Genomic DNA, 26577 nt, shown 5'->3' with positions numbered 1-26577 from the left:
CTATTGTTAAAACTCCTGCCGTGTCTCTGCACTGTCTTGGTGTTATACTGCATGTCTGGCATCATGGGAGGGTTAGATTGGCTGGGCTGTCAGAAAAGACAAGCACTGTTGTCAGTGGCTTCTTGCGTGAAAGATATTGTACTAAAGTCATGTGAAATGAAAAGCAAAGGAGGGCGCTGACTTTTACGGTCATGCCTGCCGGTGCTGTTAATGGAAAGCGACAAGCATCTGGCACGCGCAGGGAGCGTTTGCATCTTGTTGACACACCGCGCGCATAGACCTGCTTGTTTCAGATTTCTTCTCGAGTCAGTCGCGTTGAACTCAGTCCTTTTAGCATAAGTCCACTCTCTTTAGATAAGATATGGGTACCGCTAGCAAACAAGGTTATTCGACATGCACTGCAGACAGGGCTTTAAGAGGAATGAAAAAACTGAGGGGAGGTCTCTCAAAGGGGCATGGCCAATGTAATTAAGGGAGTGGTTTAAAAACATCTACCCTAAAAATCTGTGCTTAGCATAGTTTGCCGCACGGCTAGTGTTTTGCTGCTTCTGTCATTGCATCGAATTATATAATACAACAAGTAACATTACAGCTCCTACCAGGGTTGGATTGGGATAAAAAAAATCGGCCCGGGCACACCCAAAAAAGTGGCCCAGGCACACTTAAAAAAAGTGGCCCCCATTTCGCATATTTCCTTTACGGAAAACACTTCTTAAGCGAAGTTGTATGAAAAGAAAGGGGATGGGGGCATCTTTTATTAACTTCACTAAAATCAAAACAATTGCACAGATTAGTCCACACTGCTGAGCCACACATAAATGCAAGTGAGACCACTTCTGCTCAGGCCCCCTGCCCCAGCTCAATCTGCATACATTAATGGGCCGGCCCAGCGAGAGAAAGGGAGTGACACATCCGCCCGTTTAAAAATATATATATTTTTTTAATGCAGATTTATAGAACGCAAACTCGACCTGAAGGTATTGGAGCGCTTTACATGAGCACCGGTTACGTTACACAAGGACACATTTAGGCACGAGGAGATTAAGTGATTTGCCCAGAATCACAGGATGTGGACGCAACCCCGAGGCTCGAACCTTTGGTTTCCAACACCAAAGTCGGCAAACTAGCCGTCAGACCACATCCTTGCTCCATGCCTCTAGAAAGGCCACTCAGGCACCCACTGGGCCTCTGGCTTCATCCTAACAGCACAGACAGCCCACAGGATGGCCAAAAAAGAAGCCCACAGCTAGAACTCTGCTACCAGCCCTTCGGCCATTTCTCGAGTGCCCACTTTACCAATCCGACCCTGCCTCCAACAAGCCAGGACTATTGACTTTGCCAATGGTTGTTAGTTGCGTAAGATAAATAAGCAACAACGATGGCTTGGTTGTATAGGATATTGAAAATGCTTCAGTTTGAATTGATGTGACTGTGAACGAACTATAACGAGTCTCTTTGAAGTTAACTTAAAGACAGTGAAGGATAGTACTGCTGCAGAGTTAAGATTTGTTTTTCACCCAGAGGGGATAGCTAAGATGGAGAGTCCAATAGAGACCTGTTTCAGCACCTGCATTTAAGAACTGCCGGTGCTGAGCCCACTTAAAGCCCTGACTGCAGAGATGGAATCTTGAACTTAGGTCTAACTTTACTCTCTAATAGCACATCTGAAGAAATATAAACCTCCTAAGGGGTTCACTGAAACACCTGGTCCTTTTAACCAACAAAGAATAAATTGGCACAGAAGCTGTAATATAAAAATAATACATTTAATAACCTCAGATGAGGGAGATTGCGTCACACAGTACCCTCAGGCCACTGTAGGAGGCATTCTAAGGAGTACAGAGAACAGGGGCCTTATATATGCATACATTACATTAGTCAGCATAAAACCAAGTGGAGGTCCTGGCACATGTAAGCATGCTTACTGGCTAATATGGCTATACAAAATTTGCTTGCTCAACAAAGCAGGAGGAGAGACATTTCTCCTTACATCAGCAAGAATAGCCTGACAGTTCTATACTACGAGCAGGTGCATTCTGACAGCTAGGCCTTTCTGAGCATGTGCACAGCTCTGGAAGAGGGAGAAGGCACATGGCAAGCACATGGCTGGCAAGTACAAAATGGCTTTCAGCTCATGCTATCAGCGATTCTTGCAATCTTTAACAGATAGTCCTTTTAGCATGAGCTAAAGACATTTCTATGATCTAGTAGGAATATAGAAAATATTTTGCACATTTCTTTTCATAAATTCAACAATATCCTAATCCATTGCTAGGTGGGCAATTTTCATTCTAAACATTTCATTAAGCGGGTATATATAAGGTATAAGCAGGACTACACAGGCAACAAAGCATTGGGTCATAATTAACATACAGATAGCAGGAGAGAGTAATGACTATTATCACAAACAGAATCATCAATATTTTTCCAGCCCTCAGCAAAAAGCAAATCCTAGAACCATCTAGTCCAATTCTATCTGAAAAACATTTTCAATAGATTTTTCCAGTGTTCCTTTTACAAGGGCTAGAGTATCAATTAATATATTAAAAAATCCAGGAGACCAGGAGGACCACACAGGGTCATAGGAATTAGGACGAGGAGCCGCTGCTCCTCCTAAAAAATGGGACGTCCGAAAGGGTACATTATTAACAAAAATGAAGTCTTTGGGAAATTGAAGCCGCTGTACAACCAGCCAGAGGGGAGTCTTCTCTCTGTGTCCGTTTGAGCCTCACAGGCTGGCTCTTGTTGTTCCCACGGTGGAGCTGCACAACTCGCAAATCAGGAATCACGGCCCAGTTTGAGAAGAAAAAGTCTTTCAACGATCCTGTCCAATGTCTCAGGCAGTGCACCAGTTTTCTTCACTTCAAGCTAACATGCACCAGAGACACAGCACCTGTACCCTAAACTCAAGTCCTTCCTTAACTCCTGTATTGCTCTGCTGGCGCACTGCTCTTTTGTTGGTTCAAAAGATTATCCAGTATGCCCAGGCATTCTTGATCAACAAAGAAAGGTGCACACTTGCATTCACTTTGGGACCAGGATTCAGAGGCCTGTTGGTGGGAACTCTGAAGCATCCCTTGTTTCAAAAGGGGTCACCTCAAGCAGAAGCCTCCTTGCCGTTCTGGTCGGTCTGTGACTCTCTCAGCTGGGCATCAAAAACTTGATCCACGATTTCTCCTTTCTGATTTGTGACCCCGTCTTTCGCCCAAGACAGTGGCAGGGATACACATTTCACATCCCAGTGCTTCCGCCTTCACTGAGGTCCTAGTTGCCAGCAACGGCTGTGCTGGTTCCCTTCACCTTGGCTTCAAGCTGGACTGGTGCTGGCTCCCCAGGCTGGATCTGATGACCGGGCCCTCTGGCAATGGTTGTAAGGCAGCAAATATCTATTAGTGGGCAGAACAAAAGGTCTTTAGACAAGGCATACAAATAATCTATCAGCAGAGAGAATAGTCTCAGAATAGTCTCAGAGTACTTCCTAGTCTTGGGACGCCCCACGTAATAGCAAGGCACCCAAGAACCACTTCATCTATCTGAGAGTAAAAACCCTGGACCTATTACTCTATTTGAAGCAGCTAAGGAAGTCTGTGTTTATTTTTTATTTTTTTTATTTATTTTTTAAAGTTTTTATTGAAAAAAGTTCAAAAACAAATTAACAAAATTCACAAGGCATTAAAGTAATGAAGCATGATTATGAGTCTTCATAGGAGGAGCTCCAACTGTACAATATATATATTACAGTAAATATTCATAAGGGGGGAGGGAGGCAGCGAGGAAACAATCAATAGTACAATTACTGATAAAGATCGGAATGACAATTAGGGGGACAAGGAGACATCGGGAGATGAATCATGTGGGGGAGTACACACATTTCCACGATACGCGTTCCATTGTGACCAGATCCTGCCCCCTTTCTTGGGTCTTCCCCGTGACAAATACACAGTTTTCTCTCGGAACATGCACCAATCCATGTTTTCTTTCCATTGCAATACAGTAAGAGAATACTGTGAGAGCCCCAGAGCTGTGCAATATCCCTCTTAGCAACCATATTACCAAGGGTCGCCCAAGTAATCTGTGCTGTGTTGTAATCGTTGGGTTCCCAGACATTCAACAGACAACGCCTGGCTTCAGGCAGTAGCGACACACCAGTGACCCTTTCCATCACCACATGCACTCGGGACCAAAAAGCAACCACTGTCGGACATTCCCATAAAATGTGGAGGAAGGTACCAACCATACCGCAGCCACGTTTACACAATCCATCCAAAGAATAACCCATGCGAACCAGACTCGGACCAGTAACATACACGCGATGGAGGATCTTAAGTTGGACAAATCTAAGGCGAGCAGGTATGGCAACCTCTTTGGGCGAGGACAGAGCAGACTGCCAGTCCTCGTCGTCTAGCTCCAATCCGTCAGCAGTCCACAAAACCCTGAGGCGCACAAGCAGATCAGCCCTATTATTGATCAGCTTCTTGTAGATCAATGAAATTGTGCTGTCGGGCACATGGCCCATCTAGGATACGGTCCTCAAGAGGGGAGGACTCAGGAATATCGGTACCAACAGCAAAAGTGGACAATAGGGCATGACGGATCTGAGCATATCTAAAGAATTCTGTGTCACCGAGCTCGTATTCCATTTTCAGCTCCTCAAAGGGCTTAACGTTACCTTTAAACCAGAGGTCACCCACCTTGCTAATACCAATCATATCCCATTTATCAAAGCCTTTCGTACTCCACAAATTACCCAAACCATCAGAATCATACAAAGGGGTTGCGCGGGTAAGTCTATCACTCCATCCCAATGCCGCATTCGCATCTTGCCACACTCGTACCGCAATTTTAGTGGGACCGGTCAGTGTTCTATAGAGCCCCCTGGAGTACAGCGCCCTGTTGAAATTACCTTCTAGCGGAAGATATTTATCCGTAGCGAAAGCCGGGGCAGGACCAGGAGCGTAAGTCGCGTGATTGACCGCACTCAACTGGGAAGCCCAATAGTAGCGCCTGATGTGTGGGATGAAACCGGACTGATCCGGATGAATCAAGTCCCCGATCACCTTGATTAAACGATTAGCCAACAACTTAGCCAGAATTTTAGGCTCAGCATTAGGTAGAGAAATGGGCCTATACGACGCACAACGATCACGCGGCTTACCCTCTTTATGGATAACTACGATGGTAGCAAGTCGCTGATCGGCAGGGAGGGAACCCGAATCCAAAGCCTCAAGGAACAGCTCCCTTAAGTAGGGCGCCATTTTGTCGGGTCACAATTTGTACAGTTCAATGGGCAAACCATTGGGGCCCATTGCCTTGCCAGAGCGAAGGGAACGTATGGCAACAGCGACTTCATCCACCGTAAGAGGGGACTCCATGATGTCTCTATCAGCGTCGGAAATGCAGGGCAATGCAATGTCTCGTAACAACAATTGAGAGTCCTCCTCACCTCTATCACAGACCGAGGCATAAACTGTTTTAAAGTGGTCTACAAAACACTGAACGATCCTGACAGGGTCAGTAACACACTCACCGTCAAGCCTCTCAATCACCGGAACAACACGTTCACTCTCTCTTTCTTGTCCAACCACGCAAGCAATCTACCAGCCTTATCCCCCACATCATACAACCTGCCCTTTTGCTCTCTATTCATCACTTTCGCTGCATCAGTGACGTGAGCTCTGTAATCAGCTTGCTTCAAACTGAGGGAATGCAACTTTGCGCAAGTTACTCCCGATTCAAGATCAGTCTCTAGTGTGGTTATTTCGGTTTCCAAGCGTACAAGTTCCACATTGTTAGCCTTCTTGGCGGCAGCAATTAGCGACAGGGAGTGTCCATGAATAACAGTCTTAAAGGCTTCCCACACTGAAACAGCAGAGGAAACATCCCACATTTTCAACAAAATAACGATCAATAGCTTTCACAAGTTCAGAGCGGGTTTTGGGATTGCGGAAATACCAGGGATTAATAGGGGCAACTCTAACCTCACTGCCCATCCCGACCTCGAAACAAAGCCACAAAGGGGAATGATCAGAAATACCCCTGGGGAGATGGCGAATTTCTCTGATGGAGGAGGATTGGGCTGACGGCATCAAAAAATAATCTAGCCTGGAGAGACTGCCATGAGCACCGGAGTGGAAGGTGTATTGTAACTGCGTAGGATGCATCAACCTCCAACTATCTATCAGCTCAAAGGTTTCAAGTAAGTCACTCAGCCACATTCAGGACCTAGCCAAATCCCTAGGGGGTAACGATCAGAAGTACCAGTAACCACCGAATTAAAATCCCCGCCAAGGAGCAGGAGGCCCTCAGGAAGCCCTAAAATAACCTTGCCAAGATCAGCATAAGTTGAGGCCTGTAGGCCCGGAGGGATATATACCGAGAGAATGGACAATGTCTTCCCCTCCCACCTACCAGTGAGCACCGCGTAGTGCCCCCTGTCATCCAGAGTCACTTCATCGATTTCAAAAGGGAGAGAAGATCTGATGAGAATGCCCGCACCCCTGGAGCCAGATGTAAACCCAGAGTGAGCCACGAGCCGGTATCCACGTCTATTCATGGCCTGACATGCGTTACCTATTAGATGCGTTTCCTGCAGAAGGACGATATCGGGGGAATGGCGTCTAAGGAACTGTAAAACAACCCCTCGCTTTATCCTGTCTCCCAACCCATTGACATTTCAGGACAGCAGTCTCAACTCGCCACCCCCATCCCCAAGAAGAAGGCGGAGCACCCTCCACACAAGACCCAACGACCAGAGCAAATGAAGAAAACAATGCAATGCCTCGTGAAAAGAAAAAAAAAACGCACACCCCCCCACCACCCCCCAACTTGACCCCGTTACAACACCCCCTACCCTGCACCCCTGCATACGACTCATAAGCCACCCCAACTTGCAGTGTGCCTGTCGCCCCATCATAAAACTAGTCTACACGAAGAACCCAGGAAGAGGAAGAGTCCCCATTCACCCCCGCCACCCTTGGGCAATATTCAATAAGAACAAGAGAACCAATGTCCAAACTCAGCTGAAATAGATGGAAAAGTTCAGACGCCAGGATCCACAGTGTCACTCTCACTCCGACACGCCACCCTCGGCGCCACCGGGGTGACTGGATTGATCGTCTCCCTTGGGCAATGAATCGAGCCAGTCACTAACATTGTCCGGGCGATCAAAGAAAAAAGTTTGTTCCTCATACTCGATCCGAAGTCGGGTCGGAAACAACATAGCATATTTAAGGCCCAAGTCCCGTAGCCGCCTCTTTACTCCCTGAAACCCCAGCCTCTGCCGCTGAACAAGCGGGGTAAAGTCCGGATAGAAGGTCACGGTGGTGTTTTCGAACTTCACAGGGCCTTTGTCCCGAGAGGCTTGAAGGATAGCGTCTCTATCCCGAAAGTCTTGCAATAATGGGTCTCGGGGGGGGGGGGGGGGGGGGGGGCACCCGGCTTCGCCTTTCCGCCCGGGACTCGATGTGCCCGTTCAACAGCAAAGAATTTGCTAAGTCCGGCGGGAGCGAGATAGTTCGTGACCAGGTCTTCCACGAGAAGGTCGGTTGCAGGGGCCTCGGGACTTTCAGGGACACCGATAAGGCGCACATTGTTACGGCGGGCCCTATTTTCATAATCCTCGAGGCGACGAGCCATCATATCATGAGAAGAACGCAAGTTACCGATCTCGGTCTGTGCATCCGTGACATCCGTAATCAGACTGGAAGTCTTCAAATCCAGCGCCTTGACCCTCTCATTAGTCTTCGCCAAGTCAGCTCTAATCAGCGTGACATCAACTGCTACCGTGTCGATCTTAGAAGCGAAAGCCTCATACTGCTGTCCCATGGAGGCCTTCCTACTGGAGATGGCACTCATGACGTCTTGAAGCGATACTTCCGGGGTCGCGGCGGAATCAGCCTTAGGATCGTCAAGAGTGCGGCCAGTACCGCTGGGGGACCCCTTGAAATGGGACTAATGGTCCATAATATTCGTCTGGGTCTGCCCCCCACGGAGAGGTGTCTTGGTCTTGCGTCTCTCAACATCGGGTCTGGCGGCCATATTAGAAAAGGGACCCCGAAGGGGCCCGCGCGACCTGGTAAAAATGGCCGGGTGTAGGAAGGCCAAAAAGATAGCAAAACCGGACCAAAGTAGCGTAGGTGCCAATAAAGCACTCAACAGGGACAGCACACAACGGCGTAGTGACACCAGACCGGCAAAAGAGGTCGATCCAAGCAGCGTTGCAATAAATCTGAGCCGGGAGTAGAAAACGAAACCGAAAGTTAAGCTGCGGCCGACTGGGAAGGGACCCCTTTGGCCGTTGTTGTTGAACTACTCCTCGGCCTGCCAAGTAACAGAGACCCCGGTTCGGCTCGGGGCGGGCCGCAAAAGTTCCAGGCGGTATAGAAGTGGACCCCAACGTCCGAATTCAATTCTTCAAAGAATGTTGAAATCAGCGAGATTTTGTCAACAAAAGCCCATCTTCAAAATCAGGATGTAGTCAGGATATTTGCGAAGGGCGGCGCGGGTCCGGGGAGCTCTGTGCTCACGCGACCATCTTGGATGCCCGCGAAGCTCCTCCTCCAAGTCTGTGTTTATTTACTAAATTCTGAGGAAAAGAGAAAAACAATACAGACATATTCCAAATCCTTACATTTGTAAGAAAAAAGGAAATGTTCTACACTTTTACTCATAGACTTTACTTTACTTGTACATGACTGCAGACACTTCTAAAATGATTTCTCTAAATAAAAACACCTACATTGTACGCTTAGGGCCATGCTTGCATGTTGTAGGTGCAGCAGGAAAATCTGAAACTGCTAATTTAACAGGGATTCTTATTACATAAAGAACTAAAAAAAACTTCAACATAGTGGACACATAAATTTCTCCAGCAGAACAAGTTGTGACAAAGAAACTCCTATAAAACAATATTTTCTTTTCAAAAATCTTTGCTGATGATCACATGGGCGTATTTCCTGCATTCTACTTTTCACGATCCAAACTATGCAACATCAGCTCTAATAAGGACTGTCAGTTTATTTACACAGACTAGATAATAATAATGGTGTTATCACCTGAGAATTTTAGAACAAAAACTACCCACATCTAGTTCCCCTTAAAGGTCAAATAAGGGAAAGCAATCTAGACTACTCATCCTTTCATAATTTCATCAGACAGGATGGGCAGTAACATAGCATATATATATCTTTTTTTCTTCATTTTATTATTGCTAATAATTTTAAAACAGTATTACTGAATAGCCAATTAAATGTCTCATGGCTGTTTCACAGACAGCTTATAGAGGCTCAAAAGAGAGTGTGAAAAAGAGAGAGAAAACATAAAGTTGCCTACCCTTAATTTGTAGAGGAGCTAGCCGCCTTCCCCCATTTCGACAGTAGGAAAACCTGAAACAGGTTTCACTTCTGTCGACACTATCTACTTCTGTTTCTGGCAGCTGGGCACAAATACACTTGTAGAAGGTAAATAGCACATGTAGCTAGCTAGAAAACATTAATAACCAACCACCAATTCCTTTAGCAATTGTAGTAGTTGTAGCATGAGGGTGAATTAATTCAAACTAAATCTCGTTGCCTCCTTATCTCAGCCCTCGCATAGTAATCTTCAAACTAAAAGCATTAGTGCTATATACATGGCAGAACTATTCTCTTAATCAGAGCCCACATATACAATTTTATTTCCTTCTGTTCTTATGAGTGCACAAAAACTTGCTTTTGCCAAAAATAGTAAGCAAAACTTCTCTTTCTCTCCCTGCGCTGTCATCTCATCTTTCAAAAAGTTTCAGAGATCGAAGTATCAAAGCAAACCGCGCTCTAGCCCTGCTAGGCTGCTAAATGCAGAACTCGACCTTTAACCCTTACCAGCTGTCCTATTTTGTGCAAGGCTTTCCATGCGTTTTTTTAAATTCAAAGTGACCCTGGAGACTCATAGCTGAAAAGCAGTCCTATTCCATTCCTGTTTGCCAGTAATTTAGAGGTAAGATAATAACTTCTGCTGGTTTTTTATATTTACTTACATTTGTAAGCAGTGTGCAGTCTGCTTTTCTAGCAGTATAGAGGTCAGCTATTTGTGTTATACTTAAATGTGTGCATTTACTGAAGCCTAAGATCAGTTTGAAAGCAGCTCTGAGTGACAGAACTGTTTTTAAACAGTGAATTTTCCCAATTTCGACTTTGGTGTTAGGGGCACTTAAAAATGAATAACTTACAATGTTTTGGCATATTAGTCATCCCCAGACTGTCCCCTACATATCCCAGGAATGGGGGATCAGAAATGTATATGGTACACCATTATAAAAATTAATTTTGTACGCCTGGGTAAAGAGACATTTTCCATTTTAGTTCCCCCCATGCAGTAAAGTGCTGCTTAAATTCAACTTTGATGCTAGGAGTTCACAGTATGATAATTAGGCAGCATAGAGATAAAAAAAACGTTGTAGTGCACTTATTTTAATGAAGATTTTTTTTCATATAGTCAAAATTCCCCCCCCCTTTTTTTTTAAGAACACCAACGCTTGATGGTTCTACGTATGAAAAGCAAGCCTCATTCCTTTTTGCCTTAAAATGTATTCATTTATAACAATAAGCACAAAAGCCTTACTTGAAACATGAAAAGCCTGCACCACTTTTTAAAGGACAGTTATTATGTCACATCAAAACCACAGATGTGCTTATGTAAAAAGGCATTAAGAAAGGAAATCCCTACTTTCAATCTTTTCTCTATTATCCTAAATAATGAAACTGTCTTTTGCAACTTTTTAAAATCAATAGTCTGTAATACAGGCTTTTATACCAGGTTTACACTAACCTAAAATCTAGTTGACTCAGCATTTTCCCTCTGAGGCCTGCGGTCAGGAATAGCCATGTGCTATTTACGCAGCTGTTGCTCTGACCAGCAGGCGTCAACATCTCACGCCATTCAAGCCAGCACAAATCTATCGTTCTGTAATGTCGTGCTTAATTCAGCAACAACCAATTCACTGAGATGATGTTAATGCCTTTTAATATCTAATAGAATGTATCTAAGGAAAATGCTGTCATATTTAGCATTTTAGTCCTAATTATTGCTAAGTACACAATTTCGTTTTTTTCCTTCCTTTCAATAAGGCCTATCTTATTCGTATTGAATGTGAATTCTAATGTTATCTGTAGCATTGTGGCAATTTGCACACGTCCATAGTTTCTTACTTTGTCAATTTTAATGATAGCGTACAGCTATTTAGCAAATGTTACAGAATTCATTTCTGGATTTTTTATTGAATATGTAATTAATTAAATGATATTTTGCATAACAGAATGATGACAAAAAAACAAACACATTGAGCTCATTCCAGACATTTACAGAAGGGGGTCATACACTCAGAACACACAATACAGTGCGCTTAAGGCAAGCCATTCTTCCACAAAGAACGCAATCGCTACTTACTCACACAAGTACCACCGGTGTCAAACCACATAGACATTTAAACACACATTTAACCCACAAATCAACACGCAGGACAAAACAAAAGACAGCCCACAAACTGTACTTAAACCAAACCATTTGTAAATACTAATTGTAAGTCATACTTACCAGAAAAGCTTCTCAAAAGTAGTCCAAAAAAAACTGCACCAAAACAGCCCAAAGACTGTTCAATTTTCAAGAAGCCAAAATACACCAAATTTGCCAGTTTTAGCAGGCAGAACACTAAAAAAAAACCATATCACCACTTATGAAAGTGTGCAGATTAGGATCCTTTTTTTATGTACATATTTTAATTCCATGGGGTACTTAGTCATCAAGGAAGAAATACGTTTTTTATACCTAAACCTATTTAGGGATCCCCTCTAGGGGAGCCGGCTGATTCCCTTCTAATTCCATTATGGTACCTCCAAGAAAGCAACACATTCTTCGATGTGCGCTTGAAACAGGCATGCTAAAAATATGGCAGCATATACAATATTATATAGCAGTGGCATTTAACACAATATGTGCCGTTACAAATTATTCAAATGTTAGAGAATCCTCATTACCTGCCTACACAAATTGCAATTCATATATTTCCAAGTTTCCAAAATCTTTGGCCTAAACCAAAACAAATCACATGTCGACGACCTTTCCAAGCACAAATCTCCAACCTCTCGCTGCCAAGTTCTGAATGATCTAACTGTCGTTTTAGAATGCTCACGCCAAAAAGGTTCTCAGTCAGGAGCGGTAAACATTTGGATGATCAAATCAGGAAGACCAGAAATATACTAGGCTGCAGAGACAGAGAATCTCCGTACGCAGGGTACCTCCTTAGTAGATTCCTGTCCTGTCCTCCTTAGTAGATTCCTGTCCTGTCCTCCTCAGTAGATTCCTGTCTCCTGTCAAGACCACTCCCTTGGATTGTCGCTTCTCTGATGAGGTCCACATTGGGCACCATTTGAAGAAATATAAACCTCCTAAGGGGTTCACTGATACACCTGGTCCTTTTAACCAACAAAGAAGAAATTGGCACAGAAGCTGTAATATAAAACTAATACATTTATTAACCTCAGATGAGGGAGATTGCGTCACACAATATCCTCAGGCCACTGTAGAAGGCATTCTAAGGAGTACAGAGAACAGGGGCCTTACATGTGCATAGGTTACATTAGTCAGCATAAAACCAAGGAGAGGTCCTGGCAAATGTAAGCATGCTTACTGACTAATATGGCTTTACAAAATTTGCTTGCTCAACTAAGTGGGAGGAGAGACATTTCTCCTTACATTAGAAATAATAGCCTGGCAGTTCTATACTAGGAGCAGGTGCATTCTGACAGCTAGGCCTTTCTGAGCATGTGCACAGCTCTGGAAGAGGGAGAAATGACATAGCAAGCACATGGCTAACTAAGATGGCTGCCAAGTACAAAATGGCTTTCATCTCATGCTAACAGCGATTCTTGCAATCTTTAACACATCAAGAGTGTCGATTGCGTGGGAGGAGGTTCCCCAGACCCACCCTAGTAACTTACCCAAAGTATTTTGTGCGGTTACTAGTTTTCACCACCTTGCATTTTTCTCCCAGTGGTGAAATCCAGCAAGAGCTGAACTTTTCTATCAAAAACAATATGTCTCATTGAGTAACTGGAAGAATAATGCTGGAAGGGAGATGCCTTCCATTTTGATGCACGCGCACAATGTAACCAAGGTGTCGGCCTCCAGTCGGTGATTAATTGTTCTTTCTTCTCCACAGTGATTTTGGTGGATAGAGAAAATAACCAAGAAAGAAGGGATTTCCTGAAATCTGTACTCAAAGGAGCAGAGAAAAACAGCGACAGGTAACTATTGATAAATGTGCATGACCGCCTGTTGATGCTATTTTTGGTATTTCAATGTGTGAATATGCTGTGAATGTGGACATACCACCTGTTTTCTGTGTGCCAATCTTAGTTATTGTTTTCATCAGGGACAACAGTATGTCATGCGTCCTTTATTGATGTGTTTGAATGCTTGAAGTGTAACTTTACTGATTTCCTTATAGAGACATGATAGCGTTACACATACAGCATAGAGTCTCAATGTTTTTCATGATGATAAAAATGAACTGTCCAGATTCCAGCGCCAAGATACAGTTTCTGAAACAACCCGATCATGGTACAGGTTACATTCTAAGTAGAAATGGCTGGACTTTGTTGTGTTTATAATCGGCTGAGGTTTAAAACACATATTTTTGCCATTTTGTCAAGCCGGGGTTGACAAGTGTCATCACGGAGGGGGGTGACAAAATGGCAAAAATATGTGTTTAAAACATATTTTTGCCATTTTGTCACCCCCCCTTAGTGATGACACCTGGGGCGGCCCAGCACCCACCGCATCCCCCTTCCTGCGCCCCTGCTGCACATCCAGAGAAAAACAATCCCATTTTAATAATTAGGACATATGCACACATTAACAGATAAACCAGCTAAGGGATAGACCTGCAAGGTCATGCTTATCAAAATACACCCCAACTGACAGAGCTGACATGAATACACAGCACAATCTAGATACAGTCTTCATCCCAGATACATCGCTCCCACCCAGCCATATACACCCAGCTATATTTCCAATGTATAGATAGTATACACAAAGTAAGAGGACGACTCGTCATCACCCACAGGTCTACGCTGCATTCAAGCCTAAAGTAACAACTAAGACACTTGATCTGTTCACCTACCATTTTTCACTCTTAGCATCTCAGTCACAGCCTCCTCAATTTTGATTTACAGATACCTTAACACCAACAATAATTTCACGAAAGTAGTATTGGACTTGTTTGGTGCCTTTTTTTCAGCACTCCCACCCTTTCTGTATCAGAATTGTCTATCTTTCCGGTAATGACGCATTAAGGCTATGAAACAATCATTCAGCATACTCCCTAGAGCTTTCAACATTTAGCAATACACAAGAGAAGTGTGGCTCAGGGGTTAGAGGCGGCAGACCCGGAAGCTGAGATTGGTCCTGGACCAGGGTTCAATTCCCCGCCTCGCCGGGTCTTGGGCTAAAAAATTCCATGGACTCGATAATTCTCGTTCCGGTGCCTACTCGACTCACGGGTTCACACTCTGCGACTCTGGGCAATAGCTTGCTTAATCTCCACTACGGCCCCTCGCGGCGGGATGCCTGGCTTTCACCTTGTGGATACCCTGGTGGGGCTATCTCACAGGGGAATACCAGGACGGGTTCCCAAGGCAAGCGCCTTGATGCCTACGGGTGATACGTGCGCTATATAAATCGCATTACATTACATTACACTCAAACTCACCCATTCCAAAGGCAAACCCTTAACCTCCTCATGGTAGCCTCTTTCTCAATGCATTGCAAATTTGAAATCCTCCATTGATTGGATATACCACTATGCCAGCCCATTCTCCATGCTTCACACGCCATCTATTCCCAACCGACAAATAAGAGGAACACATAACTATCATTTCCTCAACAACTTGCTCCTGGATGCCTCGGGAGGACCTTTTCATCCTCTTCAACGCTTACCATCCCATGTCACATGTGAAAACACTTCTCAACGGATATAGTACAGGTTTAAAAACCTATGTGGAAGGTAATGCACCATTGAAAACGCAGTCGGCCAGGCAAAAACTCTCAGCCCCATTGTACACATAAGAACCCTCAGCGAACAAATACACCATAGGAAAACAAGAAAACAAATGAAGATGCCTAAGGATTTCCATGAAAACAGCAACATTTTAAACATGCAACTGAGCTCTTAAGTCCCTCTTCATCCAGTCCAAAGTTACCTTTTACAAAATGAACATCAACAAAGCAATAACCAGAAGCAAATCCCTCTTCAAGTTGTCAAAAACGGCATCAAACCACTCTCAGACTCTCATCTCACATTCTGTAGACAAATACAACACCGCCAATCCCTTCTTCGCTGAGAAGATAAACAAAGTTAGATGTCACAATGACCAGACAAAGCAGTCATAAACCTCACCTACAATCCTTCATCGCTCTGCAATCACTTAGAGAACCCTCAATTACCTGTGGCACAAAGAATTCATCAATATTTGCAACACTCTACAGGCCACCTCCTATGAAGATTGTATTCTGCCTTAATCTATCATAAAATAGTTTTACAGAGATGTCGTAAAACCATTTCTCAACATCGTCAATGCCTCCCTCGGGCATAACCTTCCTGGATAATTTCACAATAGAACAGATCATCCCCTGGTTAAGAACATTTAGTCTGGACCCAGATGAATTTGACAACTACTAACCCTTTACCCACCTTCTTTTTATCCGAAAATTTACTGAAAAAGCAGTGGTCGTACAACGTCTGATTCACATAAACAAGAACAACATCCTACAGGTATCGAGGGATCTTTCCCCTGCCCCACCATCTTCAACCTCTACATGCAATTTCTTGGCTTTCTATATACCAGTAACATCCGAATCGAATTAGGACATTTACCTCGATCTTAAAATCTTTTCATTTAACAAGTCAAAAACTTTTTATGTGCTTTGAGTTGATTCAGTACTGGCTGTCAAATACCCATGTAAGGCTCAACCTGACATAAACAGAAGTCGTCTTGTTCTCCGATTTCACCATGCAGTCACTGATTGAAGCCTCGCTTTCAGAAATAAACCATAACTGCTTACATTCCCTTACTAACAGGAAGTGGAAATCTCTTGGGTTAGCTTTGACACAAACATCTGCTTCAAAAACACATCACTAAGAAAACTAAAATAGCATGGTTCCAGCTCTCACGCCTCAAAAATTGAAACCCTTAACTTTACTAATGCGACTTCAGGTAAATAATACAACCCTTGGTCTTCTCTCACCTGTTGGGAGGCAACGCTCAGCTTGCTAGCGTAGCGAAGGCCACGTAGGTACCCCTTAATGGCATCCTGTACAGTGAGGGTCACTTCTTCAGTAGCTTTAGGAAATTCCTCCACATCACCCCTTACTAGATCACCATTTAGGCCCGCATCATCTTGAAGACAAGCTGCGTCACTCCGGTAAATAAGGTCTGTACAAACACCACCTCTCTCTCATACCTTGCCAATAAAGCAGTCAAGGAGCCAAGACACTGCTAGGCTAAAGAAAGAGAAATGCAGGAAAGAATAGACAAGTCAAAACTAGGTGTCCTAGATCAAAACTAGGATGCAAGCCTTCTCTGTCTACGTACCTAAGATCTGTAACAACATAACTATCCACACCAGAACAGTTCCTGCCCTCCTGCAGTTCAGAAAGAAGTTGAAAAGTCACCTCTTCGGAGACTAATATCACTCCTCTTGTTATGTTCCTAATCTTTCCATGCTACAGTCTCCATGTTCTTTAATTATGTCACTTGTGTTCTCACCTTTCTATTAAGTGCTCTGTTGTTCCCCATCTAGTTTTACGCTATACAAATACCCTTTTATTTACGTACTGCACATGCGCCTCTTGTTTGAAGCATTTGGTAGCCCTTGTATGTGGGTAGATACAATAATTAAACACCTTTTTTTTTAAATTATTTTTATTGAAACAGAACAGCTCCATTAAAATACACATCAGATAGCAGCGGAAGTGCATTGGTACAGTTACAATCATACAAATGTAAAAGTCAATTGGCAAGATCCATGTAAGCCAATCCCCATAGCGCACCCCTCACGAAATTCAACGTTTTATGTTTAAGCTCCCCTACCCTCCCTGCCCAGATCCCCCCCCCCTCCACGCTATGTCCTCACCCCCCCCCCCCCCTGCTTCATGGCCATTCCCTCTTGCAACTATGGACGGGCAGTCCATCAAACAGTAGGGTGCAGTAAGTGCTCGCAGAGCGTGTCGGTCAGAGTATGAATTCCTATAGGGGCCTCACTCATCCCAGCGGTGAACCATCTGGGGTTCTCAACCATTCCCCCCTGTATCGTCTCCATGCCAACCATATCTTCTCCCATTTCTTGGGACAATCCCTGCTATTATAAATAACTTTCTCTGCCCTTTGGCACCAGTCCAGGTCCCGCTCCCATTCCTCCACCGTTGGTGACAGGTCACTCCCCCAGAGTCGAGCTATATTCCTTTTTGCCACCATACTGGCAAGGGCTAGCCATATCTTGTCCCCCTTGGGCCATGTAACGTCACCTGTCATCCCCAGAACGTGCCATCTAGCCTCTAACGGAACCTCTGCCCCAATTACTTCTTCCATAATCCCCTGCAGTTGAACCCAGTACGTACGGATTTTAGGGCAGTCCCATAAGATGTGAAAAAAGGTGCCCTCCTCCCCGCAGCCCCTTAAGCAGAAGTGTGAAGCTGCAAACCCCATCTTATGTTGCACCGTCCTTGGGGTGTAGGACCTATGGAGTATGCGCAGCTGAACCAGTCTGAATCTAGCCCTGATCGCAACCTCTCTAGGGTACTGCAACGCCTCGTTCCAGTCATCATCTTGCAGTAAGCCAAGATCCGACTCCCATTTTTCTCTCAACGGTTCCAGTGTGTCCGGAAGGTTATTAACAAGCTTTTTATAGGTAAGGGAGATAGCTTTATCAATCATAGCGTCAAGCAGTAGCCTATCCTCAAGTGGGGCATATTCAGGTAGCTGTTCCCCCTGCGGCAGATGTGCGTGTATGGCATGTTTGAGTTGTTGGTAATGCAGAAATTCTCCATCACCCATGTGGAACTCCGTCTGCAGACTCGGGAAATCCACCAGTTTTCCCCTCTTCCATACGTCCCCAGCGTGTCTATGCCTATCAGACTCCACTGAGGCAGGTCTCGCAGCTTTGCTGCCTCCCGAAGGAAGTCGCCTTTCCACAAAGGTGTACGGTCCGTAAGTTTCGCTTCCCATCCCAGTAACTTCGTTGCCCGTTTCCACACCTCTGCCACCACCGCTGTCTGGGGCGGCAAGGTCCGGTTGCGTCTGGTTTTAGAGTATAAGGCCTCCAAGTAGGAGTCCTCCCCCAGTGCCATACGGTCCACTCGGTACGCGGGTTCCTCCTGTGGGGCAAACACCCAACCATTTATATTGACTAGCTGTGTCGCCCAATAGTAGAGGCGAATGTCGGGCACCGCCAACCCTCCCTTGTACATTCCCCGTTGTAGTTTTTTAAGCGCTATTCTCGGGCACCCTCCACTCCACAATAGTGAGCGTTGCTCTGACTCTACTGTTTTGAATACGTGCTCCGGGATTGGGAAGGGCGAGCTCTGCAGTGCATAGAGCAATCGGGGCAGGGCCATCATCTTGAATAAGACGGCACGGCCCATTAGGGAGAGCGGGAGGGTCCTCCAGTGCATCACATCGCTGTGCAGGCGTTCCAGTTGTGTCTGCACATTCAGACGGAGGAATTCGGTGTCAGATGGTGTGATCCAGATTCCCAAGTATCTGAACTCTGTACGCCAGATTAGGCCCTCGCAATCATCCACAATTTGAGGCTGGGGCCCCGCCAGTACATAACCCAGGGACTTACTCCAGTTGATGCGATATTCGGAGTATTCCCCAAACGTACGTAGTATGACCATCAACCTTTGTATGGACTCAGACGGCCTCTGGACATACAGCAAAATATTGTTGGCATATAACGATATGCGTTCCTCCCAGCCACCCCCCAGGTCTATGCCACACACCCCAGGGTCCGTACGAACCCAATGCGCCAGTGGCTCCAGCACTAGGGCAAAGAGAGTAGGGAAAAGGGGACAGCCCTGTCTCGTGCCGCGTCCCAGTTGGAATTATTGTGACATAGCCCCATTAACCCAGACTCTCGCCAAGGGCTCTGTGTAGAGGAGCTTCACCCAGGCACAGAAGTTGGCACCAAATCCTAGCTTCTCCAAAACTGCATATAGGTAGCTCCATTCAATACTATTGAAAGCCATACGGGAATCAAGAGATAGCAGTGCTGCCGGCACTCCCTGTCGCTTAGTGACTGCTTGCAGGACCCAAAACAGGCGTCGCAGATTGAGTTGTGTGCTTCTATGGGGCATAAAGCCCGACTGGTCCGGATGGAACAGTGTTTGTATCACCGCACTCAGACGTGTGGCCAGGATCTTCCCGAGGACCTTCGTCTCATAGTTGAGGTGGGATACAGGTCTTTAGGAGCTGCATTCCCCTTGCAGCTTCCCGGCCTTATGGATCACTACGATCGTTGCCAGCCGCAAGTCCCTTGGAAGCTGTTCAGTCTCTCGCGCCTCGTGAAACATATTGCACATGTGTGGTGCCATGCGACTTGCCACGCACCCAAACGCTTCTGCCGGGAACCCGGTGGGCCCCGGGGCCTTACCCGTTTGTAAGTCCCCCATGGCCCCCTCCACTTCTTTGACCATGATGTCTGCATCCAGAATATCCCTTTCCGCAGACTCCAGTAGGGGCAGCCGCAAGGGGTCTAGGAATTCACTACACTCCCTCTCCTCTTTAGTCGTTTGAGATCGGTAGACTTCCTCATAGTAGCGTGTGAAGTCCTCCGCAATCGCCACACTAGTGGTGCTGACCGACCCGTCCGGTCGCTCTATACCCGGTACCCATCCGCGCTCCTGATCTCTTTTTTCCAGCCAGGCGATCATTCTATTTGCCTTGTCTCCCAAGTCATACACCCGCCGCTGGGTGGCAAGTGCATGTGCTCGTGGCTGTGCCGTCAGTACGTCCCTTAACTCCTTGCTTAGGAGGCATGCTGTATGCTGCCTGTTCTGCTCCTGGGTAAGCTCCGGCCCATCCTCCAGAGCGTGAAGCTCCAATTCCAGTTTTTCCACCTGCGCCTGTTTTTCTTTACGCCGTCTCCCAACCTCGGCCTGTACAAAACCCCTGGCCACTATCTTGAATGCTTCCCATACTACCCCGGGAGAGCTCACAGACCCTACATTGTCCTCAAAATAATGATGCACCCTCTCTCGGAACCTCTCCTGAAACTCCCTGTCCTTAAATAAAAAGGCATCAATCCGAAGGGGGACACTCCAATCTCGCCTGGGACTCACCATCTGAACCCCCACCGGTGAATGGTCAGAGATCCCTCTAGCTTTATGATGTCCATCCCTGAAGAGGCCCACGCAGTCTGCCCTTGTGAATATGTAATCGATCCTGGAGGACGAGCCATGGGCCGCAGAGACGTGTGTATTGTGTAGCCTGCGGGTTGTGCGTCCTCCAGAGATCCACCAGACCCAGCCCCAGCGCATGCGCAAAGTCCCTGAGGTGGTTCGCCCCTCCTCTACCTAGTGGGGGCGGCAGTCGGTCCAACTCCCTAGCCATCACGTCGTTCATATCCCCTCCCAGGATCAGTGTCCCCGCGGGCATTTCCAACAGCAACTTTCCAATATCAGGGAGAGTAGTCGTGTGGAGCTTTGGGGGAATGTAAAGGGAACATAGGTTCAGAGTAGGGCCCTCCCATTGTGCAGACAACGCCACATAGCGACCCAGGGGATCCAACCAACATCGCCCCAGGACCAGTGGCAGGGAGTTTTTGACAAGGATCCCTACACCCCTGGAGCCCGTAGTAAAGCCAGAGAGGACACGCAAGGTGTAACCAAATCTGTCCAGGGCCTTGCAACGGTTCCCTAACAGATGTGTCTCCTGTAGGAGTACGACATCAGGGGCGTGCCTACGAAGATATTGAAGCACCACGGTGCCTTTGATTTTGTTTTGCAGGCCATTTACATTCCAGGATACTATTTCAATGTGTTGAGTCCGTGTCTTGTGGAGTCCAGCCATCAGTCCTGTCAAGTATGAGTAGTAACCAGACCTCGCACTCACCCCCCTCCCCTCTGCCAGCTGATTGTGTCAATCGAGTCAGTGCAATCATATAATATCAAAACAAACAATAAGAACTAGAACAAGAGGAGCTTCGCGCGCAACCAAGATGGCCGCGTGAGCTTAGGGCTCCCGAGACACTCGCAACCTCCTGCAATTATCCTGTCTTATATCCTGCTCCTCATTGCTGTCTTTGTGAAGATGAACCGCGCGTGAGGCGAAATCTGCAGTCTGACTCTGAATCGGACCTCGGGATCCGGAGTTATGGCGGGCGCCTTGAAGATTGCGGCCTACCCCTCCATGATGCCCGGCTGTGGAGTTGTCATGCTGCCCGACCTGTAATTGAACAACAGCGGCTCACGAGAGGCGGGTGCGACCGGTTTGATTGGTTTCACTTTCGGTTTTGATTCCAAAGTGACAAGTAACTGTGGAAGGGATTACCCCTGAATTCGCAGATAACGACTGGGCCACCCGCGAAGGTACCGCTTGCTCTCACCGGATACTGAGATCTTTCGTCCCGTACCCACAGGCCTGGATTGCTGTTGCCTGACGAGACCAGGGATTGCCATTCTCTCTCTTATCCGACTCCACGGAGCCACGGCGACCCGTCTCCATCAATGGCGGGGAAGCCTGAAGGAGACAAGGTGAAGGCTAAGACTACTCGTCGAGGTGGCTCCATGCAGTCTAATAATATGGACCGCTATACCCAGATGAAGGGTTCTCCCGGGAGAGCCGGCACGAAGGAACAATCTACAACGTCAACCGAGCCGACCCTACAAGACGTCATGGCCGCCATAGATGGCGTCAAATCCACATTGGGACACCAAATTGAGGCCCTTGCACATAAACTCGATACCATTGCGATTGATGTGAATTTGATCCGTGCGGATTTGGGCAAAACGAATGAAAAAGTCAAATCTTTGGACATTAAGACCTCCAGTCTAACGAGTGCACTGCAGACAGACGTCGATCGCTTGAAGACCAGCAGCGATCTCATTATACGCCGTCTCGAAGATTATGAAGGGAGGGCTCGCCGAAATAACGTCCGCATCATAGGGGTTCCGGAAAAAGCGGAGGGCCCGGCTGCGGACCTCTTCGTGGAGGACTTAATCATTCGCCATCTTGCACCCAAGGGACTGAGTAAATTCTTTACTATTGAACGTGCCCACAGAGTCCTGGGTGGCCGTCCAAAACAGGGAGCTCCTCCACGTCCTATAATAGCCAGAATCCTCAACTTTCGAGACAGGGACGCTGTGCTGCAGGCTTCACAAACTAATGGCCCTACGCAGTTTGAAAATACTATAGTCAGCTTTTATCCAGACTTCACTCAATCAGTCCAGAGACAAAGACTTGGCTTCATGGGTGTAAAACGACGATTGCGAGGCATGGGTCTCAAGTACGCCATGTTGTTTCTGGCCAAGTTAAGAATCGAGTATGCGGAGCGGACCTATTTTTTCGATCGTCCAGACGTTGTTGCTGATTGGCTTGATACTCTACCGAATCAGCCTTCTCCGGAGAGCCAGCCTGGTGGAACGGAGGGAGGACAAGCAGAACAGGAATAGGTGCCGGCGGACGGAGTCCTGAGGTCTTGTGCTGACCTCGAACTGTGGTTCGATGACTTTGACAATTGACCTGATTATTATATTACAGGGGTTGCGGGGTCAGTAGAGGGTCCTTTTCCTCCTCTGTGTTTCTTCTTGTAGCTTAGTTTGATGGGGGGGCGACAGGCACACTGCAAGTTTGGGTGGTTTGCTGGTTTTACGCAGGGGTGCTGGGTGGGGGGTATTGTAACGGGTTGTTGCTGGGGAGTTGGGGGGTTTTGTTGGGTATAGTGTGTTTTTTTGTGCAAGGCAACTTATATCTATCCTTATTGAACGAAGTGCTGCATTCTACCAGGGGTTGGATCTTCCATTCTTTCCGGGATGGGGGGTAGGGAGTTGAAATTGATGAGTTGGAATGTGAATGGTTTGGGGGATCGGATAAAACGTAGTGTTGTGTTACAGCTGTTGAAACGTCTCTCCCCAGATGTAGTTCTCCTTCAAGAGACACACCTGATTGGTAACACCTGCCGAGCTATGAACAGGAGGGGCTACCGTCTGATTGCGCATGCTGGGTTTTCCTCTGGATCTAGGGGGGTTGGTATCCTGCTTAAGACTTCTCTCCCGCTTGAAATTGACGCCACTGTACTCGATGACAGAGGGCGATATGTTGCCATCACGGGTAGGTGGGAGGGCCGGACCATTTCCCTGGTCTCTGTATATGTTCCGCCTGGCCTTCAGTCATCTACTTTTGCAGACCTGGGGCCGGTTCTTCTGTCCCTTCCCGAGGGATCATTGATTATAGGTGGTGATTTCGATGCGGTTGTCTCCGGTCTTCTAGATCGCCACCCGCCCAGGGACCTTGGGAATGCGCATAATTGATTGTCTGATTTCCTGGACACCATGGGTCTGGTCGACTGCTGGAGATTGTTACACCCAACGCAGCGCCAATATACCTTTCTTTCTGGTGCACATGGCAGCCTCTCCAGGATTGATTATTTCATAGTACCTGCGGGACAGGCCCTCTCTGTCACTGAGGTTAAACATCTGGCCCGTGGTATCTCCGATCATTCCCCGTTATGGCTCAGGATGGAGCTGGGCTCTGAGATGGAGGGCCGTGTTGCTCCGATTAACCCCTCGTACTTTCGGAACCCCACGACTCGTACAGCTTTGGTGAAATCTATTGATCTGTATTTTCTGGACAACGAGGGGTCGGTCTCCTCGGCTATATCTCTCTGGGAGGCCTTTAAGACGGTTCTCAGGGGCCAGGCCCTGTCATTAATAGCAAGTGTCAAGAAACAGAGAGAAGAAGAGGTAGTTAAGATTGAGGCGGAGATCTCTGATTTGGAACTCGAGCTTGAGCGCGGGGTCACCGGTGCTGTGACGCACGTACTGCGGTTGAAACAGCTTGAATACAGGACATTGGTCACTGACGCAGCCAAAGCTATGAGTAGGGAGCAGCAGGGACGCCTATATGATGTTGGCGATAAGGCCGGTAAATTAATCGCGTGGCTGGACAGGAGGGATAGCGCCAGTAGAGTGGTACCCGTGATTGAGACGGCTGGTGGTGTTCGCGTTTCAGATCCTATAGAGATTGTTCAGCGGTTTGCGGATCATTTTCAGATGGTGTACTCTTCAGTGTCTGACAGACCTGAGGAGGATTCGCATCTCTTATTACGAGATATCTCTTTGCCGCGTCTCCCTGGGGAGGACAGAGAGCTGATTGACTCTGCAATAACGGCTGATGAGGTGGCTCTTGCGATTCGTTCGCTGCGTTCGGGGAAGGCGATGGGTCCTAATGGCCTACCTATTGAACTCTACAAGTTGAGGCCTGATAGAGTTGCTCCCTATCTGCGAGATATGTTTAATGAGTCCCGGGAGTGTGGCTCTCTCCCTCGTGATCAGCGTTTAGCGACCATTGTTGTGATTCACAAGGAGGGAAAGCCCAGAGACAGGTGTGCATCGTACCATCCAATATCCCTCTTGAACGCCGAGCCTAAGATCCTGGCGAAGATCCTGGCAAACAGACTAATCACTGTTATCGGAGACTTGATCCATCCGGATCAGTCCGGTTTCATTCCGCACAGGAACACCGCTCTTAATCTTCGGCGTTTGCATGGTGTTCTCGCGAGGGCATCGACGTTGCGTGAGCCGGCCATCTTGGCGTCTCTGGATGCCACGATGGCCTTTGACACTGTTGAATGGTCATACTTGTGGGCCATGTTAGTTAAGTTTGGTTTCGGACCGAGTTTTATTGGTTGGGTCAGGCTGCTCTACGAGGACCCCCTTGCGCAAACTGTTGTCAATGGTCGAGTATCGGCTCCCTTTTCTCTTGAGAGGGGGACTCGTCAGGGTTGTCCTTTATCGCCACTCTTGTTCGCTCTGGCCCTCGAGTCCCTTGCCGCGTGGATCAGATGGGAACCTTCGATGAAGGGTATTCGGTGGTCTCCTTCCTTTGAGGATCGCATTTCGCTTTACGCGGATGACATTCTATTGTATTTGACATCGCCGCGAAAATCTCTGATGGTACTATGTGACGTTTTGGCCTCGTTCGGTAGAAACTCGGGCCTCATTATCAATTGGATGAAATCCTATTTATATGTCCTCTCGGGCGAGGTTCCCTCTCTCCCGCGTAATTGTCCCATTCAGATAGCTCACGCAGGGTTCAAATACCTGGGTATTTACATCTCCCTGGACCCGGAAACTCGTTATCAGCAAAATCTTCTCCCGCCCTTGTTGCGTCTGAAACAAGATGTCGCGAGCTGGCGAAGGCTCCCACTTTCACCTTTAGGTCGTGCCGCGCTCTTTAAAATTATGTCTTTACCTCGTTTTCTTTATGCTCTTCAGAATGCCTATGATATCATCCCCGCTAGCTATTTCCGAGCGATCGAGGATCTTCAAAGACAGCTGATCTGGGACGGCAGACCACGTATTTCTCTTGCTAAGCTGACGCTCCCGTGGTACGACGGGGGTATTGCCCTCCCGGATATAAAGCGTTACTACTGGGCGTCCCACCTGGGAGCCATTAACCATGGCACATATGGCCCCACACCACACCCTGCTTTCACTATGGATAGATGGCTACTGCCCGGTGGCAATTATTATAGGGCGCTGAATTCCAAGTCTGCCATCGGGGTGCTGTCCGGCCCCACTAGGATAGCAGTGCGTTTATGGCGAGATGCGACCAACGTAAAGGGGTGGACTGATCGTCTGACTCGGGCGACCCCGCTCTTTTGTTCGGACAAGCTTGGTAGACTCTGGAATACCAAGGGGTTCGACAAGTGGGACTTCATCTGTATCAGCAAGGAAGGCGACCTCTGGGTTAAGGGGCAGGTAAAATCGTTTGAGTCGTTACAGGAGGAGTTTGAATTGAATAGTACCGAATATTTCCGCTATGTACAGGTTCGACATGCCCTGCGCTCGGTCTTCAAGGCCGGAGAGGTGGTTCCGGAGTCATCTCCGCTTGAGGACAGGTTGTTAGATGGTTATGTGCCTGATAGTACCATCTCCCTCATTTATAAAAAACTGATTGTTAGAACGGACCTCCTCACATGTCTCCGAGAGCTATGGACCCGTGACGGCCTTGAACTGGATGACGAAGACTGGCAGTCTGCGATCTCCTCCCCGAAGGAGGTCGCGATCCCAGCTCGACTCCGGTTGATCCAGCTTAAGATTCTGCATAGAATTTACGTCACGGGCCATCGTTTGATTCACATGGGTTTTTCTGAAGATGGTCTGTGTAAACATGGTTGCGGGCAGGTGGGGACATTCCTCCACATTATTTGGGGATGTTGTGAAGTCTCTGCCTACTGGAGTGAGGTGCATGATGTGATGGATGAAGTTATGGGGGTTACTCTTTGGCCGGAAGCCAGGCGCTGTCTATTGAATGTGTGGGAACC

The 26577-nt window shown here is 47.0% G+C and overlaps 1 protein-coding gene across 4 annotated transcripts in view; it reads left to right on the top strand.

Annotated features, from left to right (window-relative positions):
- RPGRIP1L (RPGRIP1 like) overlaps positions 1-26577 on the top strand; it is an 827898-nt gene that overhangs the window by 690737 nt on the left and 110584 nt on the right. For all 4 annotated transcript variants that reach the window (XM_078668308.1, XM_078668309.1, XM_078668306.1 and 1 more), the window contains one exon: positions 13193-13277. In XM_078668308.1, coding sequence (XP_078524434.1) covers positions 13193-13277 — 85 coding nt within the window. The remainder of the gene's footprint in view (positions 1-13192; positions 13278-26577) is intronic.

This window comes from Lissotriton helveticus, chromosome 12 (genome assembly GCF_964261635.1).
Source record: "Lissotriton helveticus chromosome 12, aLisHel1.1, whole genome shotgun sequence".
NCBI lineage: Eukaryota > Metazoa > Chordata > Amphibia > Caudata > Salamandridae > Lissotriton > Lissotriton helveticus.
Note: the sequence above shows the minus strand (reverse complement) of the source record. Positions and strands in the feature narration are given on the sequence as shown.